This window comes from Manis javanica, chromosome 11 (assembly GCF_040802235.1).
Source record: "Manis javanica isolate MJ-LG chromosome 11, MJ_LKY, whole genome shotgun sequence".
Classification (NCBI taxonomy): domain Eukaryota; kingdom Metazoa; phylum Chordata; class Mammalia; order Pholidota; family Manidae; genus Manis; species Manis javanica.
In genome coordinates, this window is record NC_133166.1 from 87,051,411 (window position 1) to 87,071,980 (window position 20,570).

A 20,570-nucleotide genomic window follows, 5' to 3' on the forward strand; every position below is an offset into this window, starting at 1 on the left:
GGAACTTCATAACATCCGGGTAAAGAAAATCTAGATGTAGAACAAATAGCTGGCATTGACATAGATTGTATTGTGATAATATCCTTAGCTCCGCATTGACATAGATTGTATTGTGATAATACCCTTAGCTCCTCATTCTGAAGAATTTGAAACCTCTTTAAAGCTTGTGGCTGGTAAAGGAAGCTTCGTCTACTTTATTGAGAAGTGTGCCCCACTCAGCTTGCAGACCACTGCTGTCTTCCCTTACTTCCCCAGGTAGATTAATGGGGTTTGTTTGAGGATGTTTGTGGTTTCATTGGGTGTTCTGTCCTTGTTTGCTTGTCACTCTCATGATCACTGTTCCCAAATACCTCCATCTTTTCCTGCTCACCTGTTTCATTATATAAAATGCAGGGATGAGGTTTTGTACACAGTTTTCTTTTGTACTGGGTGTGGGTCTGAAATTCCTCCAGTTAATCTCTGCACATTATCTGGAGTTATTTCTAGTTCTGATCCACTAGGAGTTTAAAAAGTAAAATTCACTCAGAATCCAAAGGTGACAGAGAGGAGGAGGCCCCAGATTGGTAGATGTGTGCTACTTTTTGTTAACTTCCAAGCTGACCAATTTCAGTCTGAATTGCTCATGACCTAATGTAAGCTTTAAGGCTTCTTGGATCTGAAACACAAAAAGGGAGAAACTGGTGATGCTATCTTGTGACCTCCTAGTCATTGTAGCTCTAAACTCTCTACGTAGATACGTTTACATCCAGTGACAACCTTTATTTTTCTTAGCCTCTGCCCAGCTGCCTGCCTTTTGCCATTAGCATCTTCACCAATGGGAAAACACATAAATCAATTTTGTCAGGCCGCCACTACCACCCACCCCACCCCCCGGCAAGGAAATAACATAAAAAGTTTGATGACAAAGGAGACTAAAATAAATTACTTAAACAGTGCTTTTCAATCCTGACTATCCTTCAGAATCACTGAGGAACTTTAAAAAAAAAAAAAGGGATGCCTCTTAAGCTCCTCCAGTGAGCAATTAAATAGAAGCTCTTTAAGGGCTGGGGCCGGGCTTTTTTAAATTCCCCAGCGGGTTCTGACGTCAGCCAGGATTAATACTGGCTAGTCCAGATGGGGCTCCAAACACTGTGAGTGTCTGCCACAAGGTTGCTGTGTCCTAGTCCTGGGAACTGGGATTAACTGGCTATAGGTATTTCTTTGCCTTCTATTTGGAATTTAAAATGCTAAAACTGATAATATACACTCTGCCTTCCCCCTCACACACCTGTCTCCATCAATTCCATCCTTTAACTACAGGAGGTAGAAATTCTCTCCATTAATATGGAATAGATACATTCCAGCAAAGGTCCAGCAGATGGAATTCCCGTTTAGACCCCAGTTTTCCCATTATTAGCTTTAATTTGAAGCAGAAGGTACAAAGTTTCTGGTTTGGATCCCCCCCACTGACAAAAAGGTCCTTGACTTGTAGACTTGATGATCAGCTCTGTAGACTGAAAGCTGTCCAGTTCCCCGCCCAGCTCTCCAGATGCGCTTGAGCCCATACTACCATTCTTTCTAGAAACTTGAATTTGTGAAATTTTAGAATGAATTGCCTGGGTGCTATTTCTTTGGCCTGTGAATAACTATCAGTAAACTACCAGATAAATGCCAATCATTTCCTTGTCTGTAAAATTATGGTTTTGGTGAAATGACCTATAAGGAACTCTCCAGCTCTGACCTCCTATGATTATTATCTCATGTAACTGAGAAATGGGCCCTGAGGCCATATTTGAAAATCAGCTGAAGGCTTTTGTTATAATATTTAGGAACAATTCTTCCTCTTCACCATCTCCCATCTCACAGTACTTCAAAAAACCAGGGGGGAAAAAGCCTGAAACAAATGTAAATTCAGAATAATAATGCTGATAATGATAATAATAGCCAATGTTTATATTTATTGAGCACTCACTATGTGCCAGTTTGCTGAGCACTTTACATGGAATATTTCATTTCATCATAATACCAACGTGTAAGTTAGGTACTGTTGTCCCTAATTCATAAGGAGTCTGAGGCTCAGAAAGATGAAATTACTTGCCCAAGGTCACACAACTAATAAATGGAAAGCCAAGACCCAAATTTAGGTCCCTCTGACTATGCTGTCTTGATTTTTTTTTTAAGAGCTCAGGAAAAATGTTGGATAGAATAAGAAAAAGATCTGAAAAGATCTTGGTGCGTGAGCCAGTCTGTGACCATGAGCCAAAGTGATGGGCATGGCGACAGATAAGCTCATTTTCCAAAGCTTTTGCTCTTTATATATTGATTTTGACAGTGTCATCTTGTATTCAAGTCATCTGGTTGATCAGAATTAGAAGTGGGCCAAAGTCTCACCTCATTCAAAAACTGGTCTTTCATATCTTCTAGGTCCATTAGAGCTGGGATGGTAAAATCTGCTTTCAGGATTCCAAATAGTTTCCCTGAAAAGGAAATGCTGGCTGGTTCAGGGGCAAGGATCCTATTGCCATTTGAAACTTTAAGTTCTTAGCAGTCAGGAGTGCCCATTGGACACCATAAATGCTACATGGTAGTTTAGGATTTCAAAAAGGAAGAAGAAAGAAACTGTTGAACAGGAGAATGCTCAGCCACAGTAAGGACCTGCCAGCCAGTAGCTGAAAGGGAGGTGTCTCATGCTGTGGGGTAGCACTGGCTCTCATCCCCCATCCTGGCCCCTGCAGGCAATTATGCTTTCCATCTCTGCTATATTTTCCTCTTTCTTATTAATAAATATATTAGGTAGTTGCACACCATGCTGGAAATATCACCTCTTCCTCGGCACACATTTGTAAAGGCTAGCTCTACCCCAGAACTCCTAAGTTCTCTGAGCCTGTAAATGAGCTCAGCCTTCAGCCATGAGCCACTGTAATCATTACAGGAACTACAGCTTCATGATAGAACTACTTTATATTTATACAGGGTTTTACAGTTTACTGAGTACCTCTGCATTATTATCTCACTGGGTCCTTGCAGCAACCTTATGTGTAGGCAGGGCAGTTTTTACTATACTGCCTTTGCAGATAAGAAATAGGAGATTCTGAAGTGAGGAAGTTGCTCCCCAAGGTGTCACAGTAGCCAGGGAGCTAGCTCTGGGATCCTCATCGCTGTTTCTATTCTGTTCCCTCCCCAACATTTCATGTGATCTTTCATAAAAAGGTCTCAGGTGCCCTGTGCTAAGGAGTGGCTGTCCAGATTTAACTGCTCATTTGTTTAGAGTGGGAATTTGTTAATCGGAAGCAGTTACCTGAATCTGGCGCTGGAGTTTCTTCTTTAGGCTCTGGATGGCTAGAGGAGCTCAGATGTTGGACCTGAGTGGCAATGGCTGTGTATCTCATATCAGTAGCACTTCTTTCACTGGCCACAGCTACAGAGGGAAAAATAAAGGAGTTACTGCAAATGCAGCCCAGGAACAAGGTGGTCTGAGATTGGGGGCTGCCCCTGAGCTGGAACATAGGGGTGGTCAGCCCCTGCTATGCACACAATCAGGTAGAAACCATGCAGTGTGGGAAGCTCATCCCTGCCAGTCCTTGACTTATTCCCACAGGCTCAGGTACTCAGCTCTTGAATTGCTACACCATCATCTCTCATAGTGTCCCTGATACCAGGATTTGTGGGGCTAGATTATGAAATTTATCCTCAGTACCAAATGTTTTCTTTCAGTATTTCCTGTCCCAAGAGGCCAATGCCCTTATGTTGTCTGCTAGCTACATAGAGCCCCCACCATGGCACCCAGAGACCCCCAACATCTCCATCATGGGGTAGCGCCCCAAACTCCAAGCATTCCAAAACCAAGCTGAGCCTCTGCCAGCCACCCTGTATGGCTGCCCATCTCCTGAGGCAGCCCAGCCAGAGACCCCAGGTGCCCTCAGCTGCTCCCTTCCTCCCTCTCACTTGCTGTCATGTTCAGTCACCAAAGTCCTGTCAGTGCCTTGCAGTTGTCTTTTTTTTCCATATGGAAATAACGATATTGTTTTTGTGATGCAATATTGTAAAATGATGAAGCGAAAAATATCCCCTCCCCTGACCCAGGGATAACCACTAGTAACAGTTTGCTATAGAATATCCTTCACACACTTGAATTTTTTAATTTGAATGTGTAAAGATCTACCTTATTCTTCTTAAAAGCTGCATAGTGTTTCATTGAATGTACCGTAACTTATTTAACCAACTGCTTTTAATGGACATTAGGTTGCCTCCAGTTTTTCACTACAATAAAAAAATGCTGCAATAAATGACCCATGTGTGGAAGATGTGTGTACATGTGAGCACCTTGTACCATTATTTCCTTAATAAATTTCCAAGGGTAGAATACGGACTGACACACACTGCTGGAATGGTGACACTGGTTTCCTTTCCTACTCCGTGTCTGAGGTCGCTGATTTCCCTGCATCCTCGTCAGCATAACCACCCTTTTAAATTCTTGCCAAACTGGTAAGTAAAATCATTAATTTAAAAAAGGCTTCTTGCTTCTAATTTGCATTTCTGTGATTAAGTGAACAAAGCTGAACATTTAAAAAATATGTTTGTATTTCTGTTTCTTCAATTAATGTCATTTGCAAAGGATATAAAATTGATTCTCTCATGTCCCTCCTCTGCTGCCCAGATCTGGCCTCACTTCCCCTCACCCAGACCATGCAACAGCCTTTCCCCCACATACATACACTGCCTGTCTCTCCTTTCCTAGGGTTGTCCTCCTCTCCAAATGTCTTCTTCTTTCCACACCCAGAGCATTGTAAATTTATTTATAATGAAATGAATAAATTTGTAAAATCCAGAAATACAGAATGGGAAACATTCATATTCTCATCACCTGAATATAACGGCTGTTAACATTTTCATACATTTCCTTTCAATCTTTTTTTTAAAGCATAGGTTGATGTTTCCTTTCAATGTTTTTGTGACTGTATTGCACATATAATATTGAACCATGCTTTTTCCTTTAGCTTTCTAACACTCAGCATGGTCCCACGTCATTGTAACCACTTTGCTTCTAGTAACTATAGATAAGAGCATTTTGTTCACTTGCTAAGAACCTCTGATGGCTCCACTGACTGCAGGATCAAGTCCTTCAGAATTTGGCCCAGTCCACCTCTTTCCCCTCATCGCTTGCCATTCCCTTTGCAAATATGTGACCTACACACCCAAACTGCACATTTTCACATCTGCCTGTCTTTGCTTACAATATTCCCTCTGCCAAGAAGACCCTTTGGTCCTTGCTGCCTGATGAAATCCTGCCCTACCTTTTTCCAATTACTACCACCTCTCCAGGCAGAATGAATGAGTCACTTTCCTGCCTAGGCTCTTGGTTCACACTTCTGGCACAGGACTTTTCGAACAGTCCTGGTTGTCTCTATTCATCCCTATTAGAATAAGCTCTTTTAAAAACAGGAAACAGGTCCTGCTCCTTTTGGTATCCACAGTTCAATCCCTTGTTTAAAACAGGTACTCAGGAAATGATTGTTGAATTAAATCATCTACCAATGTGCAAAAATGCTATTGTAGGCCTGGGAAAGATACAAAGGGGCATAAAGCAAGTGTGCGCCTGTGAGATCTGCAATCTCAATAATTCATAATTATGATCACTCATAATCATTTATAATTAGTAAGATGAGAATGAAGCCCACCCTACTGAATAAGGTAAGGACCGAGGTGGGAGACAAAGTGACACATTTCACTAATGAATTGAGACTAAAATGGTAATAACTACCATGTGAGTATCTGCCAGATACCTGGGACTGATCGATACCTCTCATGGCATTAGTATTTTCACTTCTTAAAATGAGAAAAATGGAGTTCAGAGAGGTTAGGAAATTTGCCTAAGGCTACAACAGTCAGTAGTAGAGCCAACATCCCAACCCTTGGCTCTCAGACTGCTACAGCCAAAATACATTGTTTCTCCACTCGATCACCCCAGAGGGTGGACCGGAATGCAGCCAGGGGCAGGAGACGGTGCACCAGCAAAATCCCCTGCCCTCAAACTCCCCGCCTGTAGCCTGGGCTTGAACACTAGGGCTTGGTCTCCCCAAAGGAGGAGCGGGACGCTGGGGCAGGGGCCAGGTGGGGCCAACCGCCAGCGACACGGGCGGGCACCTGTTTCAGGCGCCGGCCAGCTCCCCGCTGTCTCCACGCCTGCAGCCTGGCCCCGGGCTCCCCACCTAGGGCATGCGATTGTCCTTTGGGGCACAGTCGGGCTCCCTGAGCTGGAAGGCTCTGAGGAGCTTTCTTCCGTCCCCGCAAAGTTCCCCGGAGGCTCCGAGTCACAGGACGGGCTGAGTGGGGCGGACTCCAGGGGCGCTGCCATCCTGGGTGTAGCTGAGGGGTCCGCCGCTGCCCCCCGCGGAGTCCCGGGCCTGCGCTGCTCGGTGACGGGGTCCGGGGATGTGTGGACTGGAGCAGGGCTCCGAGCAGAGGTCAGAGGGGTCCCGGCCGCTTCCGGGGGCTCACCGGCGGGAGTTGGCCCAGCGGGGCTCGGTGCCAGGGGCGGCGGGGAGGGCCAGGTCGTCGGGCCGAAGGACGCGCGCTGAGTAGTTACCAGGGCAATCAAGGCCCCTTTCTCGGGGGCCGAGTCGTCCCCCGGGGACGCGCGGTGGGCCACAGGGCTCGGTGTCGCCGTCCCTTGGGGCTGCGGAGCCGCGGGGCCCGCGGAGGTGGGGGCGCGGGGTCTGGGGCCGTGTTCGCTGGGCAGCGGGCTGACTCGCGGCTGGAGTCGGGCCGCCGAGCCCGTGTCCCGGGAGGTACCCTTGGGGCCGGCGCTGGTCCCTACGGGGACAGAAGGCGTCTGTGGGACCCTCTGCGCTTGGGCTCCCTGCCTGGTTTCCGGCCGCACAGCATGGACACCGACCCGTGGCGCAAGGCGGGGCTCGCGCGGGGCTCCGGGACCGCCGAGCACACAGTGCAGAATGGACGCGTGCTTCACGCCAGGCCCGGCCCGTCCGGTCCCCACAAGGTCCCTGAGCCAGTGAGGTAGTGCCTGGGGCCGCCAGGCTGCTGCCAGGTTGGCCCTTTGATGGGAAACAGAAGGCAGGCTCTTACCCAGCTTCTGAACCAAGTCTGCCCCCAGACCCCAGCCCTGACGCTGTTGCCTTCAGGGAGAAGGCCATGTTCTTCAGCAACTCTCAGCTCACAGGAGGTCCCCAGCAGGGTCAGGGCCTGCCCGCCCAGTGCTTAACACCCCAACCCTGCCTGCAGCTCACACCTGCAACCCCTACTCACACACACACACTTTAGTCCCCTTTGCAAGCTAACACCTCCTTCGCTTTCAAATAGTCACAAAATCACCACCTCCAGGATATCCACCGGTAATTACAAGGCTGGGACAACCCCCTCCTGTGTCTGCACCATGCCTGTGACTACACAGGCAACATGGCCTGTCGCTGGCTGTGAGCCCCCTCAGAATGGACCCTGACTTTTCTTTGTGTCCCCAGAATGAAGCTCTGTGTGACTATGAGCAAGTCTCCTAACTTCTCTGTGTCTGCAAAAAAAAAAAAGGTAATCATACCTTTGTCTGCTGTAGCAATCTGGAAAGAAGCGGGGAGAGCTGTAACTAGTTAGCTTTGGAACTCTTGGGAAGCAAACTGTAATAACCGTGAAGCTGCCTCAGGAATGTAAGAATGTTGTAGGAATTCAATCACTGTCCTGCCCAGCCCTGTCCCCACACAATCCTGGCAACTCATCCCTCCTCTTTTCTTCTCCCAGAGGAGCCCAGGATTAGTAGGGAGCTGACAGGCACCTCGACTGTGCTTCCCTGTCTGGATGCGGAACCTCTAAGGCCTCCCTGGTGATGTTCCCTCTAAAGCATGCTCAGTGCTTTCCCTGCCTCCCACGCCAGGCCCTCATCACCTCACCTGAGGGACTGCACAGCCTCCCTCTCCCTGGGTCTCAGGACCCTGGAGCTGCAAGGTCAGTGGCCCAATTCAAGGAGCGAGGTTGGTGGTGACCAAGTCCCCATTCTCCCAACCCCAGGTGGCCCAGCAGGGCTGGGCCGTGTGGAGAAATCCTCCCCTACTAAGTGACCCTTGGTTGCCACCCAGTCTGCTCACCTCTTTTCTGATCTCTCACTGCCCTTCTTTAAGGATCCCATGGAGCCCACCCTGCATTCTAGCAGGGGGACTGCCCTGTCCACTTTTCAAACCCTGAAGACCCCAGGATCCAGCCAAGAGCAGGCTCAGCACCCAAAGAAAACAGGGGAGTGTACTTGGCCTGGGCATGGTGTCCACAGTCACTTCCGAGGAGGGAGCCTGCATGAGCGGTGGGAGCACTGCTGCCGGCCGGTGTCCGGTGGAAGGGTCTGCGAGTAAATAAGAGGTGTGTGTGAGGGTAGGGCTGTGTCTGCCACACCTAAGGGCACGTGAGCAGTGCCCCTGGCATGGATGGGCCGGCTCCCATCACAGTAACCATGTCAGGAGGGCACAGTACTGTACCCCCACCACCCAGCACAGCCTTTAATCCTCCTCACAGCTCTTTACAGCAGGAACCAACCTTCTGGTTTTACAAATAATGATCATGATTCTCATCACATCCAAACCACCGAAGGAAACAACCAAGAGTAGACAAATCCACAGAGACAGAAAGTAGATCAGTGGCTTTCAGGACTGAGGGTGGGAGTTGGGGAATGGGGAGTGACTGCTAAAGGGTGAGGGCTTCCATTTGGGGTGGCATAGAACCCTGAAATTAGGCAGTAGGGTTGCTTGGACAACCCCGTGAATGTACTAACACCTGCTAACTTGGACACTTCAAAAGAATGAACTTTAAGGTATGTGAATTATATCTCAATAAAGCTGTTACAAAAAAAGTGAAAAGCAGAGAAAGAGAAGAGAAAAGGAAAGGACACACAGGGGGCCTGCTGGTTCCCAGACAGAGTGGCAGTGACAATAGCTAATGGCTGTTGGGGGCGCACTCTGCCTGGGCCTCCCCGAGGTCCTTTATACAGTCTCATTCCGTCTTCAAGGCCATCCTATGAGGCAGGCATCATCAATACCACTTTGTTAAATGTATTTTCCAGATGAGGGAAAGGAGGCTCAGAGATGCTGCCCGCCTTATCTCTAACAAGTAGTAAAGTCTGTCAGATTCCAAAGCTGATGCTTTTAACCACCTCATTGCCCAATATCTAACTGCCATGGCTAACTGCTTACACCCTGAGGCTGGACAGGTCCTTCAGCCTTTGAAGATCCCCAGACCTAAAATAAAGCTTGCTCCAGAACTCAGCACCTGACCATGCTACCTTAGGTATATCCTCCGTGTCTCCTGGTGCCAAGCAGACCCATTTCCCCGCCCTTTCCCCTCAGTGGGCTGAGGGCCAGGGGCTGGATTGTCACGCACCGTAGAAGCAGATGAAGGGCTTCAGGGAAGAGCAGGCCACTGAATAAACTCTGGGTTTGTAGCGCGCATAGGTGCGAAGCCCCGCACACAGTCCTGTCCCGAACTGGGGCACCTGCAGCCAGGTGGGGATGCTGGTGCCCAAGTCGCTGGACCAGCTCAGAGATCCAGAGGCTGCATTGAAGTAGAGGCCAATCCAAGCCTCAGTCTCACTCGTGACAGTCTTCAAGGCCTCCGTGCCTGCCTCGTCAGTCACTGCCTGTAGGTCGGCCAGGTCTGTATGGTGGCTGCGACAGTACAGCAGGGCTGCCAGCCACGTTACTTCTTGGCCAAATCGCATGAAGGTCTGTCTGCCAATCTGGACCACAGCTGGGGGCAAAAAACATGGAGACAACAGGCCTGAGGTCCCAGATCCCTGACAGCCCAGCCCTTGTCATCCCCCAGGAACAGAGCTCTGGTCTGACCTGTCCTTAGCCCCCATCCCTGGGTGTTAAGGTTAATCAAACCCAAATGTTATAGGCAGATTAAGTATCAGATTGGGAGAATGCAAAAGCTATTAAAAGAGCAGCTGGGGTAGGGGGAGAGAAAATTAGGAAAAGCAGGTGTTAAGAGCTCTCCTCAAGTCTATTTGGCCTTAAAAATTAAGTCTACGTCTCAATTTTTACATCTGTGCAATGGGAATAACAACAGTACCAAAGTTTGTTTAATTTAAAGGATTAACTGCAACCATGTATAGCACAGTGCATGCAAATAGAGGGACTGAATTAAATGGTAGTTAAACGTTCAGGGGAGGAAACGAGGGAAGATTGGGCAATCCTGGCCTGGAGTCAGCCGTATTTGTAATCTGCAGAGGCTGCTCCTGCCACAGTGGCTCTCAGGGGCTCCAGAGAGGAGGCAGAAGAGAGGAAGTGTGTGATGTTCTTCACAACGTCAAGAGAGCCAGGGACAAAAGGAGAGCCTGGAAGGGACAGACCTTCTGGACAAGGGAAGAATGGGCCTGTCTCTAGGGGCCCTGACTAATGTTGGAGCCCAGAGACCAGGGTGCCAGCCTCTACCTCCAGTCCCTGCCCCAGGCTGGATGGGGCGCCCCTCTCCGGCTGCCCCACCCCTCACCAGGCCTGTCTCAATTGTAGCCCACAAGCCCATACATGCATCTGAGATTCTAAACAATGGCGGTTCAGAAAAGATGCCCATCAGCTCCCACAAACCTGATAGGAAACACCTCTGTTTGCAGAACTGGGAGCCATATCCTTGGATTCAAATAGGGCGTCCCAGACTCTCTGATGCACACCTGCTCACCTACGCCCATCAAGATTTGCCTGTTCTTCCCCTAACTTTCCCTATCTAAACCAAGTTCTTACAGCTACCCTCCATTAAGCCGTCACCAGCCCAAGCTATGCGTGTGGCATACGTCACCCTTTTAAATCCTCACAATAATCCTGAGAGGGAGATGTTATTAACCTCATTTTACAGGTGAGAAAAGGGAAGCTCGGGGAAGTAATGACTTCCAAACTCATGTCATGCAAAGTAGTGGAACGAGATCCAGAGGAGACCTGCCTGCCTTGGAAGCCTCATCCTCTCTCCACAGTCCATAAATGTAGAAAGGACACTCCAAAAGCAGACTGGATTTGACTATATCAGACTTTTAAAAAAATTATACCAAGGCAGTAATATCCAGAGGGGGAAGTTCCCCTCACCAGATGGATGGGCCTGAGCTGTGACAAAGGGGTACCCATGCCCCTGACCCCAAGCTACCAGAATGGGGGCATCGGAAGAGCTGGGACACAGCCTGAGCAGCGCCACTGTCTCATTGGAGACCTTGAGCAGGTCACTTCTCTGTCTGGTCCTCTGAATAATAAAGACACTGATCCTTTCCATGGGTTGCAGCCCGGAGGCAGCCAAGCCAGGGGATCCCTCAGCCAGGCAGTGGTGGAAGGAGCAGAGGGAACAGGTGGCATGACCTGTCAGCTGGTCCAGGCGGACAAGTCAAAGGGAGGCTCCTAGGTGCATACCTGGCTTTGGAGGTGTCGTCAGGCTGAGAGCGGGCTCTGTGGAGATGCGGTGCCCCACGGCAGGGTCTGTAAAACCAAAACAGACCACACGTTGTGGCACAGAGTGGGGCCACCTGGCATCCTCTGTGCACATGAACAGCCAGGCTGAATTCCGGAGAAGCCTCGCTAGAAGGAAAGCAGGCTCGCCTTTCCTATCAACATTAATACATTAATTCAATAACTGTGTCTCGTGAGCACCTAGTGTGTGACAGACACTGTTCTAGGCCCTGGGAACATAGCAGAAATAAGACAAGCAGGATCCTGCTCTTGAAGAGAAGATGAGGACAAGGCAGCCTTGCAGATGTGGAAGGGAGAGGCCCAGACAAAGCAAAGGCCAAGGGTGAGTGGGAAGGAACCGTGTGTGTCTACAGAGCAGAAAGCAGGCCTGTGGAGGGAGAGAGGGAGACAAGGCCAAAGAGGTCAAGCAGGGCCTGGTGGGCTGCAAAGGAATGTGACTGTACTGCTAAGGGAGCATGTTGCCTGTTTAAGCAGAGTATCTATGATCTGATTTACATTCATAAGAGCTCAGTGGGTGCAAGGACAGACTGGGGAGAGGGGGCAGGCAGCACCCAGGAGGGGTAGTGAGAGTGCTGACTGGTGGTGGGCTTCAGAGGAGAGAAGTGGGTGGCGAGAAGTGCCTCAGTGGAGCCCTGAAGTACCAGAGGGAGCAGGGGAGGCTGGCACACAGCCCTACCTTGGAGGGGAACCCCACCTGGCACTCACCACTCAACTGGCTTGGGAACCTGGAGGGCATACCTAGGACCCCAGGGGCTATGTTTCAAGGCCTCAGGTGTGACAGAGACCTGGAGACATCTCCATGTCCCTGTGTGAGGTTAGGGTGGCTTAGGGTGAGCTGGCTTTTGCCTGACCTAGAGATAAACAGAAACTGGCGCTTTGACCAGGAAAGGGCTGTTCAGTTTGTAAACCCCACCACCACCACACACACACCAACCCTATCCCTTTCACTTTCTTCATCCCCTAAATCCTTAATTGGCAGAAGGAGGGGACACAGTGGAACATACCGGATTTTACTTTTTGTCTACCCTGATTTACACCTGCTTCTCTGTTGGAGTCTTGGGGAAGAGGGACTGCCACCAAAGGGTGAAGAGAAGTCTGTGAGCCTCTCAAAGACTTGAGTGCACTCACTACCCCCTCTTGCTGCATCTCTCTCTCTCTCATTTGCTCTTGAAATGCAACCCTGGGAGAAAGACCAGGCCCAGAATGTGACTCTGAACACACCATAGTAGCAGATGAAGGGCTTCTGAGCCGTGCACGAGGCAGCCCCCAGGCTGGGGAAGATGGACATGGAATACAGAGTGGCACAGATGCCCTCCCGGAAGACGGGCAGCGAGGTCCATACTGGGGCAGTGAACGTGGAACCGCTGGACCAGCTCAGGCCACCGATGTGCTTGTCAAAGAAGAGCCCGATCCATGCCTCGGTGCTGCTGGTGAGGGAGTAGAGGTTCTTTATGCTGCTCATGCTATTCATGCTCTGCAAGTCAGCCAGGTCTGTGTGGTGTCGCCGGCAGTGCTTCAGGGCCTCGGACCAGCTCAGCTCCTCCTCCACTCTCAAGAAGGACCTGTCGTTGCTCAGCAGCTGCAAGGCTGGGGCAGGAGAGGTTGTCACCATGTAGCTGCCCCCTCCCCCTTCCCCAAAGAGCTTTCAGTCACAGCACAGGCAGACTCCCCAGCTTTTTCTCTCCCAACCTTCCCCACTGGCCCTCCAGTTGCACAGAGCTCTGCCCCTGGGCCTTTGCACAAGCTACTCTCTTGTCCTGAAAGGACTAGCCTCCCCTGCCTGCTCCCTGAAGCCCCTATTCTCCCATTCCCTCATCACCCCCTTCCCTTTACCCAGCTAACTCCCCACTCCTCTGTCCCATCCCGGGTAGGCCCCCTTCCCACCTGCTGCCACACACCTGTGTTAGTGCTTAGTAACCATAGACCACATACTGAACACTCCCGATGAGCCATTAGCTCATGGAGTCCTCCCAACAGCTCCTGAAGATCCATATCACTATGCCTGTCTTCCAAAGGAAGGAACCAAGTCAGAGAGTCAGATGACTTGCCCAAGGCCACCCAGTGGAAAGGCGTAGAAACAGGACCCAAGGACCGTGACTGGGTGTTCCAGGTCCAGACCTTTAACCATAGCATGGCACTGCCACAGGCTCGGAACCAGGGCTGTGCATCAGAATCCCCTGGGAGCTTTCAAAGGCACTGAGTCGCAACTACTCCACAGCAAGGATCTGAATTTTCTGGGACCAGCATCAGAATTCTTTAAACCCCCTCAGGGAAAGGACCATTTAGCTTATCTGTCTCCACCATCAGGTCCAGGCAACTCAGGAGCAAAGAACAAGCCTTGTTGATTCATCAGTGTACTCCCAGAGCCCAGCACATCAGAAGGGCTCAGTGTGATGAGAATGAATGAATGAATGAAAGAGCTAATGAACAAATCAAATTTCTCCCAGGAACCACCCCCAAGATCTCAGTGTTTGCTTGCTTCCTTCCTGACTCCAGGCTCTTGGCCGGGGGCGGTGGTGGGGTGTCCCAGCAAACAGAGGCCAGTCATGGCTACTGTGCTCACTCAGGACCTGCCTGTGCATAGGGCAGAGAGGAGTGGGACCTCTTGGGGACTCCAGGCTGTAAGAAACTGGCCTCAAGCCAGATGCCCTAGGAGAGCAAAGCAAGCCTGAAGAACCCGGCGTACAGAGGGGCAAGAGCTTGCACAGCATGGGGAGGACAGCAGACAGGACCCAGGAGCATGGGAAGGACAGCAGACAGGACCCAGGAGGACTTGCCAGAGGGATCGAAGCTGCTCACACCCACCAGAGTCCAAGATGCTGCCTGTCACCGAGAAAAGTTGGAGGATCCCTGTACCAGAGAAAGGGAATCAGAAAAAAATTACTTTCTTATGAGGTGTGACTCACTTTGGTATTTTTTATCCTATTCTGTATCCTTTTCTAAAATCACTGGCCGCAGCCCTCTAAATCAATTTTAGGATCTAATGGGTCACATTATTTAAAGAATCTCCCACAGGCCTCTCCCTGTGGCTGTCCCCTTGCGTCACCCCAGTTATCTCCTTCACTGCGTCTGCCACATCCTGGAACAATCAGGTTTACTCTGTTCTGGCCGAAGGTCTATAACCCCCACCAGAATGGTATCTTGATGAAGTCAGGCACCATTTCTGACTAGCTCCAATTAGGCACTTAGTAAATATTTATAGGTCAGATGCATAAATGAAGAATGAGTGAAATGACATGCAGAACAGCAAATTCTGTGTCCTGGCCCCTGGGCCCGTAGGTTGGGAGGGATGAGGAGCCCACACAGCGGCTGAGGTAGCTGCAGGCCCAGGCTTGGCCCCCAAGGGGCAAACGCGCATTTCCGCATTTCTTTCCACTTTGCCTCCCCTTCATCCTCGAAATCAGAGCACCTCAGGGTAAAGCACCCTGCCCTCAGCCCCAAGCCTTGGCCATGTGTGGAGCCCAGGCCTCCCGAGGCTGCACCTTACCTGCGGCACAGATGGGCAGCAGCAGCCTGGGGACCTGCATGGTCGGCGGGGACTGGGATGGAGGCTCCTCAACCCCTGCAGAAGCTGCCCCTGCTCCACCTTTCTTGCTTGCTCTCTGCTCTCCTCCTTCCTACCTGAACTGACAGATTTTACTAAACAAATCCTTGTTTGGTGCCTGCTGCACGCCAGCCGGGCTGTGAGGTGCTAGAGATGCAGCCAGGGCCGGAATAAAGCCGGAAAGATTCCTGTCCTGCAAGTTACAGGGAGCAGGTGAGTGATGAGCAGGCAGGGAGGAGCACCCCACCACCACAGCTGCAGGGGCAGAGGGCGGGCTAGGCTAGAGCGCTGGGGCACTCAAGGGCCAGAGGAGCAAGGCCCAGAGTGGTAGGGGAGGGAAGGGGGACCAGGGAGGGAGGAGGAACCGGCCCACCTCACCGCCACTTCCCCCCAGGCAGCCCACACCAGCCCCACGCTGGAGCCGTGGGAGAAGGCCGTGTCTCTGAGACGGGACAGGTCGCTTGCTTTAGACCAGTAGGAAGCAAGCGTGAGGCGGCAGGCGGTGGGCCCCTACCAAGCCCTGCTTCAGTGAGCTCAGAGCCCCCACCCTGTCCAGGCTGAGGCTCACAGACCAGGACCGAGGCACTTTCTCTGGGGAGCTGAGAGCCCCCTTCCTCCCTCCCAAATCCTGTTTCTGCCCAGAGCCCTCTCCGTTCCCCTGAGCTTAGAAAGCCAAAAGTCCTCTCCGTTCCAAAAGCTTAGAAGCCAAAGCCTGGAAGACTCTTTTTTCTGCCCTCCACCCCTTTGCCCCCTTCCCAGATGGAAGGGTAAACAGCCCCTCTGACTGAAAGGACAAAGGGCAAGAGGAAGAAATCACCAGTGCCTCAACAGTGATGCGCTGTCACCGTATTTTCTTGCTCAGTGGTGGCCTCGATGACTTCATCCCAGCGGCAGAGCCCGATCTGTCCTGGGCCCCTCAGGCCACTCTCTGGGGGCAGAAGAGGCCCTGACAGTCCTGGCCTGGAAAACACCACCCCTGCCAAGACCATCTCACTTGGCCACCCAGCCATTCACCCAGGTGTTATGCTCTTGATTTAAGGGCCCTGCCCCCTGGGCTTCCCAGGGGAGCGGTGAGAACATGGAGGGAAGTACAGTGGCAGTGTGGCCTCTCTCCCCAGGTCAGGCATGGCACCACCCTGCTGGCGGCTCTGGGCACTCTGGGATGAAATTCCATGGGCATTTCTCTTTTTTCCTGCTAGACTGTGAACATCTTGAGAGCAGGACTGTGCCTTCATCACAAAGCCCTCACCCCCTAATATACACAGCAAAGCCTCTCAATAAAGAATAGGCATTAAGGCTCATATTAGGGGGATTTGCTGTTATTTTTCTCTCTGGATTCCCACTCCTACCTAGGACTCATTTCTGGTTCAGAGATTCTGATCCATGAATGAGTGAGGAGCCCAAGACTGGGCACAGAGGGCAGGGGGTGAGGAGAGGAAGGATGGCCCGGTTGCCAGGGCATGAGTTTCACTAGAGTTGTGTCAGGAAACCCAACAGAAAGAAAGGAACAGGGAGAGGAGGTGGCAGGCTCCCTCAGTGACTTGGGAGCAAACACCTGGTTTGCATGAGCTGCAGGAAGCAAAGGGGTTCAGGGAAACTCCCTGTAGCATTTCTCCCATGCTGCCAAAGCAGGAATGCATGTGCACCCTGACCCAATGCACCTGTAGGTACAGGTCCACCACTTTCACAATCTATACACACCTTTGCTCCCAGACCAACTAGATCTGCATCCCTAAGGTGGAAGTTGATTTCCCACACTTGGTTTATTGCTTGGACATTCTCCAGCCTTCCTGAGAGTGGGCAGGTATTCTGCTAATGACTGTCTGTAGTGTTTGTTAGATGTGCAGGCAAGCACAACTGGAGTGGTTTTCTCTAAGCCCTGATTCCTGTGAGATAATAGAAGTAGATGTATTGATGTCTTCCCCCCACCCTGATACCTAGCACAGAGTTCCCAAAACCCTTGTAATTTCCTGGGTGCCAGGAGTGTTCTTGTCCTAGTGAAGTGACTCTTGGATGAAGTCTGGTCACCAAAAAGACCAAGCCATGAGGAGAAGCTTGGAATTTTCAGCCCCATTCCCCATCTTCCCAAGTTAATGACCGATCATACCTACATAATGAAGCCTGCAAAGAAACCCCCAAAGCACAGGGTTCTCAGAGTTTTGGGTTGGTGAACAACATAGAGATTGGGGCATGGGAGCTCCACGCCTTTTCCCCGTACCTGCCCTGTACATCTGTTCCATGTGGCTCTTCCTGAATTATATCCTTTTATAATAAACTGGTAATCCAGTAACTAAAATGTATCTCCAAGTTCTATGAGCTGCTAAAGACAACTAATTGAACCCAAGGAGAGGGTGGTGGGAACCAACCTGCAGTCTGTAGCTGGTTGGTCACAAGCATAGGAAACAGCCTGGACTTGGCAATGATGTCTGAAGGGAAGGGGGAGTAGTCCTGTAGGACTGAATCCTTAGTGTGCAGGATCAGATGCTGTCTCCAGGTAGATAGCATCAGAACTGAGTTAAATTGTAGGACACCCAGCTTGTATCACAGGAAATTGCTTATTGTGGGGAACCCGCCCCCCACACCTGGTGTCAGAAGTGTGATCATTGTGGTGGTGGTGTGAGAGTAAGGAGAAACAGGAGGAGGAAGGACTGGGAGTGATTTCCCTATAGCCTGCAAAAGGGTGACAGTAGCTATTTTACGATGGCATTATGAAGATTAAATAAAATAATCTTTGTAGTGGGTCTGACAGGCTGCACAAATTCCAATGTGCAGTAAACATTGTATCTCTTCATTGTCTCTTCCATGTGTTAAGTCACACATACAATGAAATGCATCAGTTTTAAGTTTGTAGTTTGATCGGCTTTGCAGAATGCTTACTCCAGTGGAACCACCACCACAATCAGGTTATAGAACATTACCAACACCCCAAAATGGACCCCCCTGCCCTTTGCAGCAATCCCTCCCCCCACACCAGCTTCAGGCCACTACTTTCTTTCTGCCCCTACAGATACTTCTGAATGGAATTTCACTTAGTATGTTGTCTGTGAAATTCTCCCATGTTGTTGCAGGTATCAGTGGTCCACTCATTTTCATGGCTGAAAGGTATTCCTTTATGGGAAAATACTGCAATTTTTTATTCATTCCCCTGCTGGTGGATTTCACGGTGTTTACAGTTTGAGGCCATTATGAATAAAGCTACAATGAAGAGCAAAGAGCAAGTCTTTGTGTGAATATATGTTCTCATATCTTTTGAGTAAATGCCTAGGGATGGAATTGCTGGGTAGCAGGATAAGAGACCTAAGCATGTGCTTATAATAAATTGCTCCCTCTCCCTCTTTTCCAGAGTGGAAGATCATTCTCCACTCCTACAGCAATGTACAAGAGTTCCAGTTACCTGCTACCTTGGCAACATGCAAATCAACTTAATTTTGACTCTGAGCTCTCACCCTGCCAGGTAAGGAAAAAATTCAACCTTATCTATTTTCAGGGCTGTTCCCACAAAATACACACACAGTAGGGTAAGAACAAATCCAAGCCTGAGTCTGGGTCTCAGGATGCCCTGTCTGCACTGCTCACCACCAAGACTTCTATTTTCCTGAGTTATTTCAAGTCTGCGAACCCTGCCGTGGCTGAGCCATCCCAGTGACTGAGGATATCCCCAGAGTCTGGGACCCACACAGCTGTTCCTCTCTGAGATCCTTCTCCTGCCCAGGCCACTAGAAGAAAAGCACAGATTAATAGCTACAAATGTTATCCTGTGATATATATAAAGTACTTAGCATGGTCCCAGACCCACAGATGCTTAATTAATGTTTCCTTTTTCTTAGGAGATGAGAAGGTTGGTCTCAGCCCCATAGAGATGCATTTTGAGCTGATCTAGCCTAGGAAAGTAACACAGGGACATCACCTCTGCCTCGTGCAGAGCTCGGTCAGCTGTCTGGGCTAAGAATCATCCACGACTACTTGACTCCAAGTCCCTGTTGCACCTTGTTCATTTTGTCATGCTACAGAGCCACAAGCAATATCCCACCTTATAAAGGGGCATATCTTATGTACTTGCTCACCACTGGCTACATCACCCACTCTGAAAAGTGGGCCTCTGGGGTGAGATGTTCGTCTCTTTATTCCTGCCTGCTGTTATGTATTCAGCTTGTAACCCAAACCTGTTTCGACCATCCTGTTGCAAATGTGGGTCTCAGCACTTGGAAAACAGGAGCAGTTGGTACGTATTTATTGAATAAATGGGTGAATGAAGAATTTAGTGTTGCTGATTCTAGGGATGTGGATATGAGTGAAATCAATGGTGCCTCACAGGGCTGTATCTGTTTGAGAGACAGGTTCTGCTACAGCTGGCTTCTCTACATCCCTGCACAGCTGGGGGAAAACAGGGGCACCTGGGCAGATCCCTGGAGCCTTCCATGGAAACTTGGATCCCTTGGGGAGAGCCACCAGGGTGCTCTGCTCTTGGGCGCTACCTAGGGGCCAGGACAGTAATGGGCATCAAGCCCTGCTTCCTTCATCCTGAACAGACATTTCTCCTGGTGCCTGAGAGGAAGGTTGAACTGTTGGGACTCTAAACTGCTGCTGCATGTATTTTCCATTTATTCTTCCCTCCCCTGTATAAGTTCTGTTTTAATAACTAATCTTTAAAAAAATTCTACTTTATTCCTTTAAAAGTAAACATTTTGGCCATGAAAAAAGATGCTCAACATCACTTAGGGAAAGCAAATCAAAACTACTGTTGAGATACCACTTGATGGCTACTATATAAAAAAAAAAAAAGAAAATAATAAATGTTGACAAGGATGTAGAAAAACAGAAACCCTGTGTACTGTTAGTGGGAATGTAAAATGGTACAGCCACTGTGGGAAACAGCATGGAGGTTCTCCTCAAAAAGATAAAAATAGAATTTCCAAATGATCCAGGAATTCCACCTCTGGATATATGCCCAAAAGAATTGAAAGCAGGCTCTCAAAGAGGTATTTGTACACCTAATTTCACAGCAACATTATTCACAATACCCAAAGGTGGAAGCAACAAAAGTGTGCATTGATGCATAAGTAGATAAAGAAAATGTGTCTATACATACAATGGAATGTGATTTAGCCTTTAAAAGGTAGGAAATTCTGACACATGTTACAACACGGATGAAACTTGAGGACATTATGCTAAGTGAAATAAGACAGAGAAAGACAAATACTGTTTGATTCCACTTACAAGAGGTACTCGGTCAAATCCATTGAGACAGAAAGTGGAAGGCAGTTGCTAGGGGCTGGGGGAAGGAGGCGATGGAGAGTTAGTGTTTAATGGCCACAGATTATCCAACTTTATGAATGTATGTAATATTACTGAACCGTATATTTAAAAGTGGTTGCAATGCTAAATTTTATGTGTATTTTGCTACAATAAAAAAATTGGGGAAAAAAGTAATGCTTCCTAAGTTAATATCATTTACTCAGTTTGACTATTTTTCATTAATCTATGATGAATTATTATCTCTAATTTTGATCATACTATCTCTCAAATTACTAAATTCATTTTGTTTCATGCAACTGCATGTGTGTACTTGTGAACTTTTTGATTTTATATAATTTTCTTCAGCAATTATT

The 20,570-nt window shown here is 49.3% G+C and overlaps 1 protein-coding gene across 1 annotated transcript; it reads right to left on the reverse strand.

The window, feature by feature from the left end:
* Positions 1-15: 15 nt before the first annotated feature.
* CLEC20A (C-type lectin domain containing 20A) lies at positions 16-15,108 on the reverse strand. The gene is made up of 8 exons (XM_073216810.1): positions 14,905-15,108; positions 12,639-13,004; positions 11,361-11,426; positions 9,352-9,717; positions 8,228-8,320; positions 3,278-3,397; positions 2,371-2,456; positions 16-655 (listed from the first exon to the last, which is right to left on the reverse strand). The coding sequence occupies exons 1-8, from the start codon at positions 14,942-14,944 to the stop codon at positions 575-577; spliced, it is 1,218 nt and encodes a 405-aa protein (XP_073072911.1). The 5' UTR covers positions 14,945-15,108; the 3' UTR covers positions 16-574.
* Positions 15,109-20,570: the final 5,462 nt, after the last annotated feature.